Consider the following 19,579-nt stretch of genomic DNA (forward strand, 5'->3'; position numbering starts at 1 on the left):
ACCGAGACGTATAGTGCAGCAGGGGCTGTCCACTATATAAATGTACAGCCCTCTTGCACTGCTCGCATGCACCTCGTTTTGGTATTATTTGCCTAATTACTACACTGAACATTCGACGAGAATGTGCAGAAGAGTGTTCACTTCGTACACGAATGCCGGCACTCTGTGCCGTCTTTTAAAAATTCCGTTTGTCCTCTGCGGAGTTTCAGAGATGCCACAATGTTGGCTGGTTGTTTCGCACCGAAATTAGTTGTTCCTCAGTGATCCTCAATGAGAAGAGCTTAAAGCTTTTAAAAAAAGTGTAAAATTTGTCAATTATGATAAAGCAGAATGTTTGCATGAGAGAGAGAGAGAAAGAGAGAGAGATAGATAGATAGATAGAGAGAGAGAGAGAGAGAGAGAGAGAGAGAGAGTTTATTGTGCGTAATCGAAGCTCTCTGGCCGAGTTTGGCGGCCTGTTTGGCCCAGGAATTCGCTGATGTTAGCCACGCTTTGAGCCCGATGAAGCTGGCATTATCGAGGAAACCGTATGTCTTGCACAAGTACAAACAAATGTCGAGACATTAAAATAACAGCAAATACAATGACCAATTTCTAGTATCTAATCTTGATTTCATCACATTATAATTAACATATCTTGTTCTCTTGAAGTATTATAGTGGTTCAGGTGGGACAATCCTTCTTGTGGTATTTTATGAGCATATCGCCATTCTTACGTCTCGGAGATGCGAATGATACAACCTGTGGTTGAAGAATTTACAGGAATCGTATAGGATGGAATGACGAGAGCTTTTAACGGCTTCGTCCCCACGCGGGAGGGCAATTTTGCAGGAAGGCAGGCTGCTCTTTAGGTGCGGGGAGTCAGTGTGCGTCGACCCGGCTTTTCGTGATCGATTGCGAACCTAAAAGCGGCCTCTCATACACGGAAGATCCGCACGGTCACTGCGCAAGAACCGCGCACCCGAGTCCGGAAGGAGCTCAGGCTGCTCCATCGGCTTCGTCGTGCAGCGTCCACGAGCACGCCGCCGCGGAGGCTGACAACGACGAGATGGGCTTGAAAGACAAAAGAGAGTTTGCATGAAAGAGCGACGGCGGCGTGACTTCCCGTGGCCAAAACAAGGGGGCGCGAAGAGGGGGGGTCAACGGAGCGGCCGGTTGCCAAGGCGCCGCTCTGCCTCCGCGCGGACGTCGCCAACTCCTCAACTCACCCCTCCGTCGTCGGGAAGTGCGCGCTCTGATCGACGGTGTGCGTCGGGCGAACTTGTCGCGGCGCGAGAGTCTGTTGGGTGGCGCGTAGTGTGGCGACTCGCGCACTGCAAGTCCACCGATGCGCGCCTATAGAGCACCGGTCGCGTTGCCGCCGCCACAAAGGAGACGTGGAAAGAGGAGGGAACCTGTACGCGCGGTCCGACCCTGGAGACTCACGTGAGCTGAAGAAGCGGCAACTTGCCACCGCGACGTCGCATTCTGAAGTGCGCGTGTGGGCGTGTCTTTGAGCGTTGATCGTATTACAGGAGCCGGGTACGTTGTCCTTCGCTTTAAAGACACGCAAGCTTCTATTTTAGATCGACAGAGCACAGTTTCTTCCTTTTTTGTTTCTCTGAACTCGTCGTTTTCTCTCCGCGTTTGACGGAAAGCGACAGTTTGTTTATGCTGGTTCAACGCACGGACAGCGCAGCTCATTAGCAAAGGGGTCTTGTTCCTTGAGATAGAAAAACTTGGCGACATCGTCGGGGGCGACTCGAAATCGTCATTGCGGTATGTGGCATCGCGTCCAGAGTTAGTTACCTGCTTGGTGCTGACAGAAGAGGTCCGTTAACTTAGTGCGCCGGTCTGCTTTGACGGGCCGCATATGCCATGCCACTGTCGCTTCCCGAAGAAGCCAGCCGAGCTGAGAACTGGAAGCGCGGTTTTCTCACTCGATAAAACGCGTCGCTTGATTCGTCGAGGGCCACTTCAGAGATCTTTTTTTTTCCGGGAGCCCTTCGCGCGGATTGCTTATCGGTAAGCGGCCGTTTACCATGCGTCACAACGTGGGCGGCTAATCCAAACTTCCCGTTGTCTCGGGAACTCTCCGCCGTAGCTGCAGAAGCCGGTTTCTCGAGGTTTGTTAGTTACTAGGTCCCTGCTATCTTGAAGGGTTGGAGGGTGATGCGCTGAGTCAGAGAGTTTGTTGAGATTGAATAAGTTAGGCAGTTCATCACTCATTTCGATTTGGCAAACGCGGTATTGATGTTTGAGGCTTGGTTAGCGATAACTGGAGGACTCTTCGCCGTCGAGACCTATAGACCTCTAAGGAATAAAGGCGGCATATCTACGAGACTGATTGGCGTAGCTTGTTTAGCACTTGACATATCATCGGGCAGGTCAAGGGAAGGGTCGACCTCCGTTCGTCATGCTGGTGACGTCCGAGGATAAGCCAGGCCGCCTGGCCGGACTTTCGGCCCTTCTCGTGCGCCGCCTGAGCCGGTGCTTGCCGACGTCGGTGGCAAGACTTCCGTGCGACCGATGTGGCCACGACGGCTCGCCCAATAGTGGCCCCGGGTGCGACTACTGCAGGCCGAGGAAGAAAGTCCAGTTCATCGTGGGCAAGTGAGTTGGCCACTGTGCTTCGCTGGCACTGCATCGCTGCGCTACTCATCGCTTGTCTCGACGTCGTTGTCACCTTGTGCTCTGTCTGCTTTGCTTGTGTCAACTGTCATGCTTTGTGTGTGTCATTTATATGTCCATATATAAAAAAAGTATGTTGTGTACAGCAGTGGCTGATAGTCATTCTGGGAGCTTTGATCTTTTGATTGCTCTGTCAGTGCAAATACACTTAACTTACCGGTTGGTTAAGATAGAGGCGCACTTGATTTCAGAAACTATTAGCAAATATGCAATAAAGAGGGGAACCGTTATGAAGTCTATGCGAATAAATTTCAGAGGACCGTACTGAGTGATTGTAGAATTTCTGTGTCATTTATGCTTTCATCGTTCATCGTATCGCCTGTAACCCATTAGCTCCCCGTATCATGCCACAAGGGGTTCGTAAGGTAGACCAATGTGTTTCTCTTTCTTTCAAGCCGACGTGTGTGGCAGCTGCGTAAAGGGTGTATGGGGTGACTGCACCCCATACAATTTTTTGTTGTTGTTGTTGGACGTCCCGTTTTGCGGTTCGCTAAGCTCCCAATTGATGCTGTCGTGAAAGATTGGCAGACTTACAAATTATATTTGATAATGTTAACGGGGTGCCCACATTCGGCCTTTTTTGGCCTTGGCCACGAAAAATAGCTTGGTATAGGACTCTCGCGGAAGGGGCTGCTTCCGAAACTTCGTGCACCTCATGGCTTCACGAAGTTTCGGCGCTGTTCGACATGCAACAACTGACATCGTCAGGTATCGTTTTTGAATTTCATGGCCGTGCGACGGAAGGTCTGTGCTTCAGAATTGAGATATTTCTTAGCTTTTATTTTTGCACGATTGTGGACTGGCCGAAATTGAGCGTTTAATGGAACCCTTTATTGTCCTTGAATAAGACTTGAACAATTCCTTATAGTAGTACTCTATTATCATACTGTTATGCTCTTCATTTTATGCTCTTTCCTATATTTTACCCCGCCGTGGTGGTCTAGTGGCTAAGGTACTCGGCTGCTGACCCGCAGATCGCGGGTTCGAATCTCGGCTGCGGTGGCTGCATTTCCGATAGAGGCGGAAATGTTGTAGGCCCGTGTGCTCAGATTCTGGGTGCACGTTAAAGAACCCCAGGTGGTCGAAATTTCCGGAGCCCTCCACTCTGGCGTCTCTCATAATCAAATGGTGGTTTTGGGATGTTAAACCCCACATATCAATCAATCATCAATCGTTCCTATATTTTTTAATAACAGTAATGACATTTCACCTTCTGCAACTCGCATGCACAATGCTGATTGTCGCACTAAGACGTACCCATTATCAATCGTATCGATACCTGGAAATTCCAAAACGTTTACGCGTAGCATTGATGTAGCTACGAGAATGAAGCAGTGCCCAAGGGTTTAAATGAAATGCGAGTGGGTTTGTCGAAAAATAAACAAACAAACAAACAAACAAACAAAAGTGGCAGGAAAGCATGTTGCCAATGTATCCGCAAAAAGCTCGAATTGTGGCTCGCCGGATCTGACGCATCACTCAAAAGCTGGCAAACGTGGCCAGAACTGGCGTGCCTACTCTGATTCGCATGCATTGCGGATTCCGATACCTTCTCGCATAGCTTAAAATGAGAAAAAGAAAATACTGGTGATCTGATCTCCCCAGTGATTGTAAAAATGACGTCGTTGTCGTGTAATTGTGTAGTGACGTGATCCACCGCTTCGGAGGCTTGTCGTTTACTGAGAGGCAACCTGAACGAATGCATCTAATCCAAGATATGCGCGTTCGTTCGCCCATTGTCTGTGCTACGAACTTGTATTCGACACATCGATTTGAAACAGTGAGACTTCGTTGCAGGTGATGATTTATTATGGTTTAAAATAAGAGAGAGCTTAGCCAATCGGTGCGTATACATACGCCTTGACTTCTCTCTTGTATCCCTCCTTTCACGCCTGGTTTTTGAACAGGACCATTAATTAGAGTTTTTTTTTCCTTTTTGCGTACTGCAATGGCATACATGCCGGCCAAATCGCTCGACAGACATGCAAATCAAAATTCCATTTTGTGCCGACGCAGTTTCTGTTTTCAGTCTTCTGCCTCTTGGCGGTTCCACCGCCTGATGACCCAAGACGAGAGCGGTGGCAGGAATTCGATGAGGGGCTGTCTGCAACAGCGAACGTGGGTTCGGCAATTAGCCTTCAAGGTCGCATCGCTATAGACCCGCAATTACGATGCTTCATAATACCCCCCCCCCCCTCCCTTCCCCGTCACGGGGACAGCTTCCTCTCTCTCTCTCTCTCGTTATTTCGGATGGTACACGCTAGGAAAACATCTCATCTCCACCATCTACGCGCTCACTTCATGTTCAAGGTCACGTGTGTAGACGTGGTTCCTGGCCGATTTTCGGGGATGGGCAACAGTTTCGATTTTCACGAACATTACTAAGTGTATACCCGTGGTCAGGAAAGCTCTGAAGCGTACACTGAGATTTCGCATGACATGGAAACTGTGAAAACGAAATTCACTCTTACAAAAAAGAAATCATCACTGCGCAGATGTTGGGTTGTCTTTGTAATATACTAAAATGCACACCATACAGAAAACTGAGTTTTCATTTTCTGATTATTAGTAAATTACTCTTTCACAGTTCTAAACCCATCAAGTTTGCTTCGAGAAGGCACTCGACAAGAGAGAAAACGTGCAAACAGAAAACGCGAATGGCGACGCCGTTTTGAAATTCTCGCACCGAACGCTCTGACGTTGTCAATTTTCGACGACGTCTACCAGGGCATGCGTATAGTTCGTAATCGGTAAATGTGAAGTACGTAGACCTCTCAGGGGGTCATAAACATAGCATGCCAAGTTTCAGGAAATGGTTTTAAGCAAACGTCGCCAAAATACGACATAATTCACTAGGGAATCCGTTAAATTACGTGCGGAGATTTTAGCGCGAAACGTAAAATTTAAAAGTTGCACCTCGACCTTACTTTTTCTCCTCCATTAATAAGCCTATGATGTTGAAATCAGCTACAACAAACTTCCCACAGTACACTTCGAAACGTCGCAGAAAAAATAAAATGCTTGCATGCGTCACTACAAAAAGCAAAATTACTTCCCACGGATTCCTTAGGAAGCCGCGAAAGGAAACTCGATTTTTCAGTGTATATAGGTTGTACAGTGCAAGTATAATTCTCATTCTGAGATCTATCATAGCTTTACGGAGTCTCCAGAAGTCTTGTATTGCGACAGCTTACGGTATACGAAATAATACTCAAGATCCATGGTGCCTTGTGATCATGAAACTTGAATCCGATTGAACGACTGATATATTTGCGTCGAGTCCGCCGCGGTGGCTTATAGCGATTAGAGTGCACGAATGCTGACCCGAAGATCGAGGTTTCGATCCCGGCCGCACCAGATTGTCAGAAATACCGGAAGCCACCATTACGGCGTCCCTCGTAATCATATCGTGGTTTCGGGACGATAGACCCGGGTCCAGTTATTATTATTATTATTATTATTATTATTATTATTATTATTATTATTATTATTATTATTATTATTATTATTATTATTAATTGTCTTTACGTCGCAAAGCAATGCTTGTTACTTTTGCGATCACGTGATGAAGGGTTCACGTTAACATAAAACATGTGCCTACTGCATGCTTGCTCTGAATGGTCGGAACAGACTCTCTCACCCAAGAGCCAAATCCGCAACCAGCAGAGCGACCTCATTATCTCAGAGAAAGTTTATTTAGCACCGATTCGGCGCTTCAAAAGAATACTTTATCGTGCGACCGTCGTAACTGTAAGGCCAAAGCAAAGTTCCGTCTTGTCCTACGGAACCACGGCAGCGTATACTTAAGGTCATACTCAAGCTATCGAACACGGCGCCTGGACCGCACATTCGTTCAGAACGGCGGATCCACTCTCGGTCGTATACACACCACATGACGGATACATCCGAGCTGTTCACCCCGGATGATGATGATGATGATGATGATGATGATGATGATGATGATGATGATGAGCCTTCAGCTTTGCTGGCACTCGCCCACAAAGGGGGATCGGCCAAGAACCGGGCGGCAGGATCATCAAGTGTGCTAAGTCAGGCATTCAGGTAGTCTCGTAGCCGTAGATAATAGCAATAGGCTAACAGGGTAATCTCTTTGTTGCCCTTATGTACTCGCACACAGCAGAGAAAACTTCCCTGCGGCTATAACCTAATGTAACTAATGTAACCTAATGTAACTAATGTAACCTAATGCGGCTATAACCTATAACCTAATAACCCACGGAACCGTTGCGCGAACGCCGAATTTTCTTTCCTTCTTCTTTTTTTTACATGGGGGATAAAACGCGTCTCCATTCTGTTGATAAGAAATGCACATGGTGTTTTTGACGTCTGGAACACTGACCCCGGCTCGAGTGTTTGTGTCTGGTGTCCTGGCACTTGAAAGCTGCATGGACGTCGTATAGCGGAAATACCCTCGAATCACAAACCGATCGACGAAACCGGCATAGCGAAAAAAATTGCGGCTGATAAAGTGATAACTGTGCAAGCACCAGCAGGGCTATGGATAATGGAACTCATTTTCTGAACTTTCTAATGATCTTACTGGAAGCTGCTGTACCCTTCAGACTCCGAGTTCCTACGTTATTATCAATAGTTTTTTCGGTGAGTTGGTTCATTTTGGAGCAAGTAAGCGCCGGCGCGAAGAGACCCCATCGAGAGAAACTGTACGCATGGATATACACGCAAGCGCTATGCGTGTGTGTGTGTCATATCTCTCGGTGGTGTCTGTTCGCGCTGGTATACTTCCCTACATTACCGTATGGCGCTTTCCTGTCTGCCCTCACATCTGGGATTGTCGCCGTCGTTTTTCTGCTCTACTCGCTGCCCTGCTTTAAATGCATGTAAGTGCGATTATGCAAGCTGTGTTTGCAAACTGGATGTCTACAACTGGATGACTTTAGTATACAGTTCTTGATTATTTGTCATGACTCATGAGTATACAGACGTGCGCGTCCGTTTGACACAGGGTGTCAGGTGAATTGGATCACCTCTTCCTGACGAACCTTTGGTTCATCAGCTCTCAAATCTCGCACAAGGGTGACGTTTTACCGTCGATGTCGTTTAGGCTTCCTACTCGTCTTTTTGCTCTAGCATGGAAAAGAAGTATACATGTTGCCTAGAACAGCACACTTACGTGTCAAAGAGAGGGAGAAGATGAACGAGAGAGATCTTGCAGGAACAGGCCGCCTGCAGAGCTTCAGAAAACCCCCCTCTCTCTCTCTTATCTGTTGATTTGGAGGAGTTCCTGCTCGGCTGCTTCGCCCGGGAAGCTCAGCGCTCCTTGGTGGCCCGCGCACGAGCAGCGATAATTTCCAGTAGACTTCTCGATTAAGGAAACCACCCAAGTGCATTTGCAGTGCAACTCTCAGTGCGTTTCTCAATAAATGTGTTAGGAAGATAGATATGCGAGGTTTAACGTCCCAAAACCACCGTATGATTATGAGAGACGCCGTATAGTAAAGGGCTCCGAAAATTTCGACCACCTGGGGTTCTCTAACGTGCACCCAAATCTGAGCACACGGGCCCACGGCGTTTTCGCCTCAATCGAAAATGCAGCCGACGCAGACGGGATTCGATCCCGCGACCTGCGAGTCTGCAGCTGACTATACCTTATCCACTAGACCACCGCGGCGGGGCCAATAAGTGTTTTTCCATTTCTGCCGCCATCTGGTTAGTGCGAATGAAAACTCAAGCCTGTGCGTGTTTTTTTTTCCGTCGAGTGGTCATGAAGGAGCTAGTACGTGTAAATAATTTTATTCTTGTTTACTTGTGTGTGCCTGCAGATGGAGCACGCGCGTATGCAAAGCAACTTGTGCGCTGTACATGTATACGCGTTCCAAGAAGAGCGGATCCCTGCAGCTCAATTACTCCGCGCAAGAAGTGCGTGTCCTCACGAAACCTCGCGACGAAACCTCCTTTGTCTCGTGCTCAGCGTGCGCCGCGAAATGCGCGCGTGGCAACGCCCTGCAGCGCAGCTTCGTAGAGCATGCGAGAAGCGATTCATCACGGGTTCGACACCTCGTGACGTCTCGCACACGGACTCCGCCGGAAAGGGCCGCGGTGCGCCGAACCCCGCAAGTCCTCGCAGGTTTCCAACCATCGGGCATGTCCCGTAGCAACAGTTTGCCGTCAGCGCTGTGGGAAATACACAGAAAGAGTAGCGTGTGCAGACTCCTGGTTGAAGCATATATTAATGCGTGCGTGCGTTGTGTCCTGGTCGTCTACTCGATAACTTGTCGCGATAATCGGACACAGAAAACAATAATTGTCTCGGTACTCACGTTGCAATATAATATTGTCACGTGCTTGATCAAGAAAGACGATGGCAGTCGTGCATGTGCCATGAAGGGCTATGAAATAAATGAAAAAGAACTCGCATGTTCTATTAAAAAGACCGACCTGCTTCTGCTGTCTCCATCTATGCGGCAAGACCTCTGTTTTGACCTCGGGACAATGTACTATAATTGTTGGGGTTTTACGTTCTAAAACCCCGAGATGATTGGTCAGCCGTTCTCGCTAATGGCATGTCCCGTATCGTGCGTGGATGAAATATTCTCTCACAAAGATTTTGAACGTAACGCATTTATAAACATACAGGCCCAGGTCCTCGGCCGCCGTTGTCGTCAAAGACCTCTGTGGCCATAACCATGTACTTTAAACAATTATCAGATTGGTCAGAATGAGTAAAAGTGAGGGGAAGAGATACCAAGGTGGAGTGAGGAAGGGAGGATGCATCCTTCCCCCACCCCTGTGCGCGCACCTATGAGGTTCCAGGAACGCATCGGCGTCTATAGACTCGTCGCACCTTGCGTAGCATTGTTAGCGCTGAATGCAACTGTTCCGCACGCCCCCTTCCGCTCATCAATCGTGCGTGAACTGCAGTGCCTGAGAAGGAAAAGAGAGAGAGAGTGAAAAAGGCGTGCGCACTGCGAGCTGCATGCCTCGTCTCAAGAATGGAAGACACGGACTTTGAAGACGGCTCTCTCGGAGACGTCAGGTAAGGAGTGACACAGTACTTGAAAAAAAAAAAAAATGCTCCTCTCAACAGGAGCGTTCCTTGAGAGCTGCAGAAGAACCCCCAGTACTGTCGCGACGCGCGGCTTCAAGGCGTGCATGTAAATTCGCGTAAACGGTGCTTGCGGCTGCTTTGTTTTCCCCGCTTTCATCACCTCGCCTTGGATATCAGCTGTCGGTGATGTAAGGCTTGTACGACCCTTACCTCTGAAGCGCGCAATCTGTCACGCCTATATGTAAGGTTGACCTCAATAATGAGCCGTTACGGTTTTGCCTAGCGTTATCTCTTCTTGTATCGCCCGTGTATGTTATTTTTACGTGGACGCTGCATGTGGCTGACTCTTTAGAGACTGCTCTGTTCGCTTAAAAAGTTATGCCGTGTGTGCGCGCACGAAACGTGTTATGGTTACTGATGGTGATGTGTCGACCCAACGTCTTGCTTGATGGCGTTCCCGTATTGTATTAGTGCATCATCATCATTATCATGAGTGCGCCCACTGCAGGTCAACAGCCTCTCACATGTTTTTTTTTAATTAAACCTCTCATGTGCTTGCTGCAATCGCGTTGTACCCGCAGACCTGTACAGCAATGTCTGATGTATAAGGACTGAAAGCTGGGCCAGTTGGTGACTGTACTTGAACACATTTTAACACAGGGAGAAGCAGCGCTGCGGTTTGTCCCTTCTCCGCTGTCCTCGTAGTCGTGCGCTGTGTTAAAATGTGTTAAAGTAATGCCTGATGTAGTGGCCACGCCGTATAGTATGCACGAACGTTTAGTTCAGCTCTAAGGGGCTCGTTCCGTTGAAAGGCATACGTATATTGTGTAACAGTGCGCGAAAGAAGACGTTACCTATGCTTTTATATGCTCTGTATATAAAGAAGTTTCAGACTAAGCAATAAAGGTGTACCGAATCATGGCTAATGACCGCTTGATTGCGACAATAAAGGCTCGACCCTTTCGGGCTAGAACTGTATTTAAAATGTCTTAATTACCTTCTTCAGGCCGATAAAGAACATCGTTTTTTTTTCTTATTCTGTATGTTTGTAATAATAACATTCGTTGGACCTTTACGTATCAAAGCCGCGATACGATTATTCGAGACGCCGTAGTGGAGGACTCTCGAAATATCGACCACGTGGACTTCTTTAACATGTACCTAAATCTAAGCACGCGGGCCTTTCGCATTTCACCTCTACGGAAATTCGGCCGCCGTGACCTTCGGGTCAGCGTTCTCGCCCCACAACCACAGCGGCGCGTTCTCTTTAAGTGTGTGCATGTGTCGAAAGGGTTATTTCTTGTTGAGGTGTTGCCTTATGTATACGTTTGTCGCTGTCACGCAGCGAAAGGAGTCGAAGAGTAACCCTCCCACCCCCTTCCAGTCAGGTGCGATACAAACATTCGTAAATAGTGCAGTGCGTGTGAGTGACTGTATGTGTTACGTGACTGTTATGCGTGTATGTAACTGTATGTGTTGTGTGTTTATCATTGTATATGTCATTGTCATCACCCGGCAACTTGAGTAGCCCGTCTGGTGATAAAGCAGGCACACCACCTCTCCAGCTCCCCATAAAAAATAATTCTATCTCATGCCCCGTATAATGGTGTAACTCTCGAGTGGTTGTGTTGTTAGTGTCGTGAGCTTAGTTTCCTGTCGAATAGTCGCCCCGCCGCGGTGGTCTAGTGGCTAAGGTACTCGGCTGCTGACCCGCAGGTCACGGGTTCGAATCCCGGCTGCGGCGGCTGCATTTCCGATGGAGGCGGAAATGTCGTAGGCCCGCCCGTGTGCTCAGATTTGGGTGCACGTTAAAGAACCCCAGGTGGTCGAAATTTCCGGAGCCCTCCACTATGGCGTCTCTCATAATCATATGGTAATTTTCAGACGTTAAACCCCCCATATCAATCAACCTGTCGAATAGCCGTAGTAGTCCCCTCGCTCACAGCGTTCAGCACAGGGAGCTGTAGCAAGCGACAAAACAAAACCGGCGCCCCGTTCCTTCAGCTACTTCCTTGAGCGGTCTCTCGGTCGTTTCGTCAGCGCGCGCTTACGTCTCGAGTCCTTGCGATAAACTTTTTATCCGAGGCGTGAAATGTACGCGTACATGCTTCCCCCTGCACTGCTTGCGCGCGTAAACTGTGAGCGCCGGCCGGACCGTAAAACACGCAAAGCCGAATCGCTCGTAATCTTTACTGTCGTCGCACTGCGGGTTCTGCGCGGAAAGGACCACCGAGCTCTTTTTTTTTTTTTTACCGTGCTCTTGCGATGCGGTGCTTCACCCTTGTGGAGAAGCTGTGCTCCCGTATAATAGTGCGTCCATGATTTTGGGCAGCTCACGCAATGGTACGCGTTAATGCCTCGCGATCTTCCGGTTTAGGGGCCAGATTTCGTTACGGTTTTTTTCTTCTCTTCTTGCCTTCTTCTGTAGTGTCTTCATTTTGGTGGCGTTAACGTTTTGATAAGCAGCTGTGTGCGACGGGTGATAAGCGAATAGAACGAAAACTAAGTAATCCTTGAAAAGTGTTTGAAACGCGAATACAAAAAGAAACAACAACATTTGTGTGGCAGAATGCATTTTCAAGATCGCCATCCCCGTGGTCATCCATGACGACGAAGAAGCAGGACGACGTCAGTGAGGGCAACCGCGCAGTGAGGGGAAGCTCCTGGTAGTGGAGGGGAACAACTTTATTCAAACCAGTGGATTGACGCCTGGGCCCAGGCCGCACCAGGGGTGGTGGTGGGACGCTGTCTCTCAGCTGTCTCCCGTGCTCGCTGGATGGCCCTATGCTGTCCCTGCGTGTGCTACCGCAGGAGCATACACAGTAACTCTATAGGCGGCCCGATAAGCTCTTGCTAGCGCGAACATTTGCGATTCTAGCCACTCTTACCTGTTCCTATGCGCTATTGAATGAGCTGCAGCCTGAATACAGATCCGGTATACGGTAGTCTGGTAGTTGAACTCGACCGCTGACCCGAAGGTCGCGGGGTTCGAATCTCGGTTGTTGCGACCGTACTTCGATGGCGACGAAAGGATTGAGGCCGGGGTACCTAGATTTGGTACACATTAGCTGGACAAAATTTCAGGAGCCCTGCACTATATATACGGCGTCTCACATAATGTTGTCGTTGTTTGGGTGGCTTAAACCACAATAGTTATTATTGCCAAATGACGAAAGGCGAAAATATTCAAGTTCGCATGTGTTTATGTACTCGCACTCGCCCGAACGCACGCGCGGACATAAACAAATAGTGATTCAACCCCTTGCCCACCCGCACCCCCCTCCTCTAAAAAAAAGAAAAGAAGTATAGTTATATCGCTGATCGCAACGTCTGGTGTTTCATCCGTGCAGTGTTTGTGCCTATTCGTTATTCTGTATAGCTGCGTGTTTATAGTTTAAAAGGGCGTGGTCGGCCGATTTCATATTTAGGTGATGCTTTAGACGCACGCGATGTCGTGGAGTCCTCACGCGCGTCTTGCTGCTTAGACATACGCTACCCTCTCAAACCTTTTTGCGGTCACGTGCACGCATCGAACAATGCTGGCCGTTTGGTGAGAATCCTGTTTGTGCCGGTTGCTCAGTTGTCGTCCGGGACGGCACCGATAAGCCTATCGGTGCACCACCGAGGACGGTCTCTTTCAGGAGGCCACTCGAAAATTCCCAGTTTGGCCCCGCGCGTGGGTGCTTCTGCGAGCAAACGCTATATAGAATGACCTGTTACGGTGGTGGGCATCACAATAACGCAAACCAGGTGCGAAATTATAAGGCACGAAATGAAAACTTTATTGTTGTACTTTAGCGTTCCAAAACCACTATATGATTATGAGAGACGTGCTGGTGGGGGGATCCGGAAATGTCGACACCTGGGAAGCTTTAACATGCACCTAAACCTAAGTACATGAAACTGTCGTTTCGTTTCCGTCTAAATGCGACCGCCGTGGCTGGGATACAATGGTGCGTACACCCTTATTTTCGCAGCATATATCGCGAATGAAGAAAGTTCTTGCCATAATCAGCCGAGAGGAACAGTGCGTGTCGTCTTTCTCAAGAACAAGTTATATCGTTTACAGCGATTTCAGCACCACTTAAAATAAGTACCGTGTAAAAATGTTACACGCTTCTTCGTTAGACACTCTAATAAACGGAACTGACAGACAATGACCACAAAATATGTTGCATCATTGTTCTTATAAATATTCATGATGTCGTTTACCCTTTCGTACCAGCTCGACCTCTTATTCATTCTATAACACATGCATACATAGCCTTTTCATGGGAACTGCTGTGTCTGTTTTCGTTTAAATTATGTAATTATATTGATTCACATTACCATATTTCTGTATAGTATGTTATTTTTTATTTATATGCCAATGCTTCCGACCCATTCGTTTTAGGTAGCGGGAGCTAGTCAAGCTGTTTTAATACAGCTCTTACTCCCGCTATCCTTCATGTAGTCTCAAACATGAAAATAAATATTCATTTCGATTCAGTTCAATTCAATGATGCCAGGAAAAGTATAGAGGATGTTAGTAGTAGGAATAGTAATAATAATATTAGTAATAATAGTAATAGTAATATAAATATCAAGAAATAAAAGTGGACGAAAAGGTGACTTGCCGCTGGCAGAGACCGAACCCGTTACATTCGAATAACCCATCCGATGCTTTATATCAACTCATGCTACGGCGGTGGCCGTCCCGCTGTCCACTTTGTGGGGTATATATGTGCCATTTAAACTTGAGAGTGTTAGTCAGCGCCGCTTGTAGCCATAACGGCAATTGTGGAACGCGTTTTCTCTGTTAGTTGGCGTCACGTAGCGCATGATCTTATTAAGAGCTGGCAGCTGACCAATAGTCTCTCGCATACCACCTGACGGCATGAAGTCTGCCAGCACGAGACCATCGTCTTAAATGAAGGAAAGGGATGAAAATGTAAGGACCTGTCTTTTTTCTTCTCCTATGCTTGAGACAATATCAACGAGAACTAATGGACAATCATGCTAGCTCTAATTAATATTGGGTGTTACAAAGAAAAAAAACCCTAAATTTTCGCTTATTTCCTTTGTTATATGCTTTTCCCACTGAGTGGAACACTACTACTACAAAAAAGGCAATGTAATCAAATTAAATAAGTAATGATAACCTTTTTATAAGGTATGATATTTGTTTGAAAATATGGCGACCTTTTTTTCTAATCTTTTTCCTTTTGCTTCGCTTACTTCGCTATAACTAAAATATACTTTTTAGCAGTACCTTTAACGCGTTGACGTTTCATTGCGTTCAGGGAGAAAAATATACTTTCGGTATTCGATTGTAACACAAGGGTTGACTTTAGGTAGCAAACATCTGGTAAAAAACTTGCGTTACACTCGAGTAAATACGGTATCTATCGTGTACAAAGATCATGTTACACTTTCGGGTAAATATATGTTTCAATTTCACACGTATGCACATGCGTTTGTGTGTATAGATGTTTGTATACCTAAAGATGCGGATATAATGTCGCGGTATGTTTTGCATTCCCTGTGTGTGATTGTCAAATAAAAGTGCGAATATTCCGTCACGTGGCTGCTGTGCGGATTTTTGTTTCTTGTTTTAGCATTTTTCGTTTTAATATTCATTTTTCAAAAGGAAGGGCAATGCGAGATAAGTGTTATACTTGATTGTATTACCCCTTTGTCAAGTTCCACAAGTTGTATTGACAATTGTACAGCAGCTATACGTTTTTGCCTCTCACGTAAACACAAGCAGTACACAGGCAAAGCTTCTCGTAAGTCCAGATAATTATTTCCATACTAGCAAGTCCAGATCATTCTAGTAAGCCCGTATGCTTTCTCTGGCAACTTGATCCGTATGCACGAGCCGCCTCTGGTGTCGCCTGTGTGGTATGCGCAGTCCAGGGTATACACCAAGTGCCTTAACCCTGTTTACTGCACTCGCCGTCGATTCAATCGCGTTCGTTTTGAAATATCAATCAATCAATCAATCACCAAATGTATACATACGTTTTCTTTTTATTCGTATACTGTCACGTCCTTTCATACATACAGACTAATTATTTTTTCTTATCATCCCCCTATTTAGCATAACAGAGACCTTGAACTCAACTCTCTTTTTCTCAAATAAAAACGTTCAATCTCTCCTCTGTACGTTGTTCATGCGCGACGTATGAGTGCGGTAGCGTCGGGGTGGCGCGTCTCACAGTTACACACTGCGCAATTTGCCGCGCACGTGCAGGAACTTTGTGGGTGGCGGCTTTATGAGTCGTTTCGCTATACCACGTCTGTATGCCACAACCAGGTCAGTAACCGAACAAACCGTATGCGCAAACAAAATAGCCACCGATAGAAGGAAGACTCCCGGCAGCAACAGCCGTCCTGCATGCGTGAATCTGCTGTGAGGGCTCCTATACTTCGAGCCCGTCACATGTGGCCTATTATCGGACCAGATGGGCATTACCGCGGCAGTAACTTGTCGGCGCTGTTTACCTACGTCGAGCACGTGGTATCGTCGACGGCGGCAAAGGTGCTCTCCTCTCGAAGGAAAACCGCGCAATCGCTCTCGTAATCTGCATACCTCGCTTCCTAAGCGCTGTCGAGATAAGGCTCTCCTAAGCGCTGTCTACGCGGGGCGGAAAGTGGCTGAAGGTGCATTGTCTTCGAGTGTCTTACCCGTGCGAATGGGAATAGCATCGCACTTTGCGCCTTATCAAAACTAAGCTATTGAAATGCACATGTATACATCGGGATTTTGTACTTTACATCAGCTGCATGTTAGCGAACGAGTGTCACGTTTTTGTACACTCGCTATAGTCTCTTGCCTGGCAATCAACGTGAGCCGTCGTTGTTTTACTCGCGAGGAAATCAATATTCCTTAGTTTGATTTTCTCTGAAACTGGTTAAGTATTATTGTTCGCAATCTGATGGCGAAACACTTTGCGTCGATCTTGGATGGGCATGTCGTGTGACCTGGGCCTAGGCCGTTCCCAAGGTGTACCGGAGGCTGGCTCCCAAAAAATTGCGACGTCGCGTTCCGCTGGACTAAATGAAGTTGTGTACAATTCAATTCAATTTGCATCGAGAATATGAATATTCGAGTTACTCTAAAGCGTGTCTTCTCGCGTCACGAATCATGGACTAGCGTACATTTAAAAATATTCCTAATATGCTCCGTTCTTTTTTTTTTGTGATAATATGAGTTTATTGACGAAAATAAAATTTAATCGACTACGGCTGATCTTTTTTTTTTATTTCGTTTAAGATGTGCAGTGATGTGTGCCAACATCACTTCGTCTGGTTGCCTTCTTCCTCGTGGCCACTTGATGTTATGGTGGTATACCCATACTATAGCGTGAGCCTATCCTTTATATACACATACTTGTTTTCTTACCTCAGCACAAACCGAATCTTATCTCTTTTGTTCGAGCGCACGTTGTATAGCTGTCTGCACCAAACATCTGCTCTCGCATTCGCAGAAGCGTCTTACGATAAAAAAATATTCGTAAGTGAAAATTTGAGCCAATCACCGTGGGGCATACCATTAGCGAATCCGGGTGGTCAGTGAGTAAACACACTTCCAAAATAGAGCTTTGTTGCTTCGGCTCCTGGTTACCTTCCCTGCGCATTACGTGAGGGAACTTTCTTTTACTCTTCTCATTGCCTTAGCTTACCCAGTCTTTTCTATTCAGTAGGTTAGCGTCATCCGCATGAGCTTGCTCTCTAAACCCTCGGCATATACGTGCTGGTGATACGAGCTCGGAAACAACTCGTTACGCCAGAAGGTGATCGGACGGACTGTGCGAAAGAAGACAACTGCATTTACATCTACTAGATCTACGCGTCCCCGTCTCTAACGTCCACGTAAACTTAACGCTGACTAAACTAGTTCTTACAACAGAAGGGGCATGCAGGAAAAAAAAGGGGGGGAGGGGGGGTTCCTAATAATTAAAAGGAGGCGTCAATTCTGACCCATACTTCTACTCCGATGGACCTTTCACGCCCTTTATTTGTTTGTTTATAGGGAGCAGGATTACGGCTACGCACGTTTTTTTTTTTTTTTTGACAACGATGGTGATACAAGGACTTTTATTTGATGTTTCCTTCGAATAACTTTTATCCGCCTACCCTGGACAAAGGTCAAAGCACGTCATTGCTTCGTTCTCATTGTTACATCCGTTGTGGAGGTCGTTTTCTTTAGGACTTGCTCAACAGGGTGAGATGGAGTGAGGGGAGGGGGCGACTGTGGCCAGACGTCCATGCTTTCTACGTCACACGTCTTTCGCGATGTCACATTGATTCCCTGCAGAAGCATGCAGCAGCCATTCCAGTCCAGTGTACTGCCGCTTGCGTCCGAACTTCACCGTACACGCCTTAATTTCTTCCGCCGCTATAGGTCAGTGTACGGAGATGGCGCTCAGCGATGAAGGTCGATGCCCTCTGTGCCCAGGGCTCCTGACTCATAGCGCAGTGGTCTTTTGCCACTTCCGTGCTGAGTCGATCGTGCCGAGGGCCTCCTCGTCAGATGTGTGTATTTTCTCAAGCCGCCCCCCTATTCAACACGTAAAACGGCGTTGGCACTGAGCGACCGACCGCCGGTGAAAGCTGGAGGATATATTCGGAAGCCGCGAGTGTTTGCACATGTGCGCTCGCGCGTTTAGTGCAGTGCTAGCCTCTTTTTTTTTTTTTTCCCCGATTCAACCGTTCATAGCCGTTTTCCGTGTGCGCGTGTTTGAATGTGCACGCAATGCAACCCCGCGGGCCGTATTTTCCTGACCTGTGCTCCTCCGACCCTCCTCGCGGCAGCTTCCATTTTGCCCTTTTCGGATGAAGCAGACACGGTTTGGAAGAAGGCGCCCGACTTCACATCTGTTCCGCATGCCAGCAGTTTTTTTCTTTTCTGGTTTTGGTGTGTTTTGTGCTGTATACCCTTTGACCGTATACGTATCGTTAAAGTGGACCGTGATGGGTGGGGGAGGTATTATGTTTATATAGTCAACGGTATTGTACGCAACGCAATGCAGATTAGCATTTCTTTGGTTCCCTTAACTAGCCGGACGCCACGAGTTGTAGAATGTCGCTGCTGCGGTTTATAGAATGGAACCCGTGACATCGTCCTCAGCTGCGGGTGACTTGTTGAGGCGAACACACCGTATAGAAGCAAAAGCTAGGCGAAATAGCTTCCATGAACCTACAGCGGTGTACAGTAGTACATCGACGTCGGAGAGATTACTTTCGTAGAGGAGTGTCTCTGGGCAAATTTATGCGACATGTTCCAAGTTAAACAGGTCGAAAAGAGGACGACAGTGAACACATACATACAGCGATCGTACTGTGTGTAAGTAACAAGAACTAACGGACAATGATGTCAAGGAAAGCAGAGGGCATGTTAATAGTAGTAATGTCAGTGTGAAGAAAGAAAAGTTGATGAAAAGTGACTCGACCTGCGACAGTCGAATAAGGCATACGATGATCTACCAAGTGAGCTACAGCGGTGGTCATCCGTCCACTTTATGTGTGCATTTCAAATGTGGGATGATGATTATGATGATGATGAGTGGTTTTTAATGGCGCAAGGGCCAATTGATGGCCAAAGAGCGCCATTTCGATTGACTAGTTTCAAATGTGGGAGTGGCAGGCAGCGCCGTTAGCCATAGAGGTGAGTGTGGAACCCTTTTTCTGCCGGTTGGCGTCACGTAGCACGTGTTCTTATTACAAGCCGGCAGCTGATCGATAATGCCTCGCGTATACTACCAGGAGGCATCAAGTCTGCCAGAACGAGACCCTCACTATACAGGAACGAAGGGAAGAAGTGAAAAATTTAAGGGCTTGTTTTTAGAACTGAGAGATAATCGCTATGGAAAGTGCATGTTAGTAGTAATGTAAATG

General features: G+C 47.2%; 1 protein-coding gene across 3 annotated transcripts in view; it reads left to right on the top strand.

Moving 5' to 3' along the window:
• Positions 1-19,579, top strand: part of LOC119179397 (proton channel OtopLc) — a 69,264-nt gene that overhangs the window by 8,429 nt on the left and 41,256 nt on the right. Inside the window, exon 1 of one of the 3 annotated variants that reach the window (XM_075882083.1) lies at positions 1,243-2,592. The exons of 1 other annotated variant lie outside the window; for it this stretch is intronic. In XM_075882083.1, the coding sequence (XP_075738198.1) occupies positions 2,396-2,592 (197 nt within the window). In that variant the 5' untranslated portion in view covers positions 1,243-2,395. Of the gene's footprint in view, positions 1-1,242; positions 2,593-9,626; positions 9,686-19,579 lie in introns of those variants that run through there. One more of the 3 variants, XM_075882086.1, reaches the window with a different exon arrangement.

The sequence above is a fragment of the Rhipicephalus microplus genome, chromosome 2, assembly GCF_043290135.1.
Source record: "Rhipicephalus microplus isolate Deutch F79 chromosome 2, USDA_Rmic, whole genome shotgun sequence".
NCBI classification, from domain to species: Eukaryota; Metazoa; Arthropoda; class Arachnida; order Ixodida; family Ixodidae; genus Rhipicephalus; species Rhipicephalus microplus.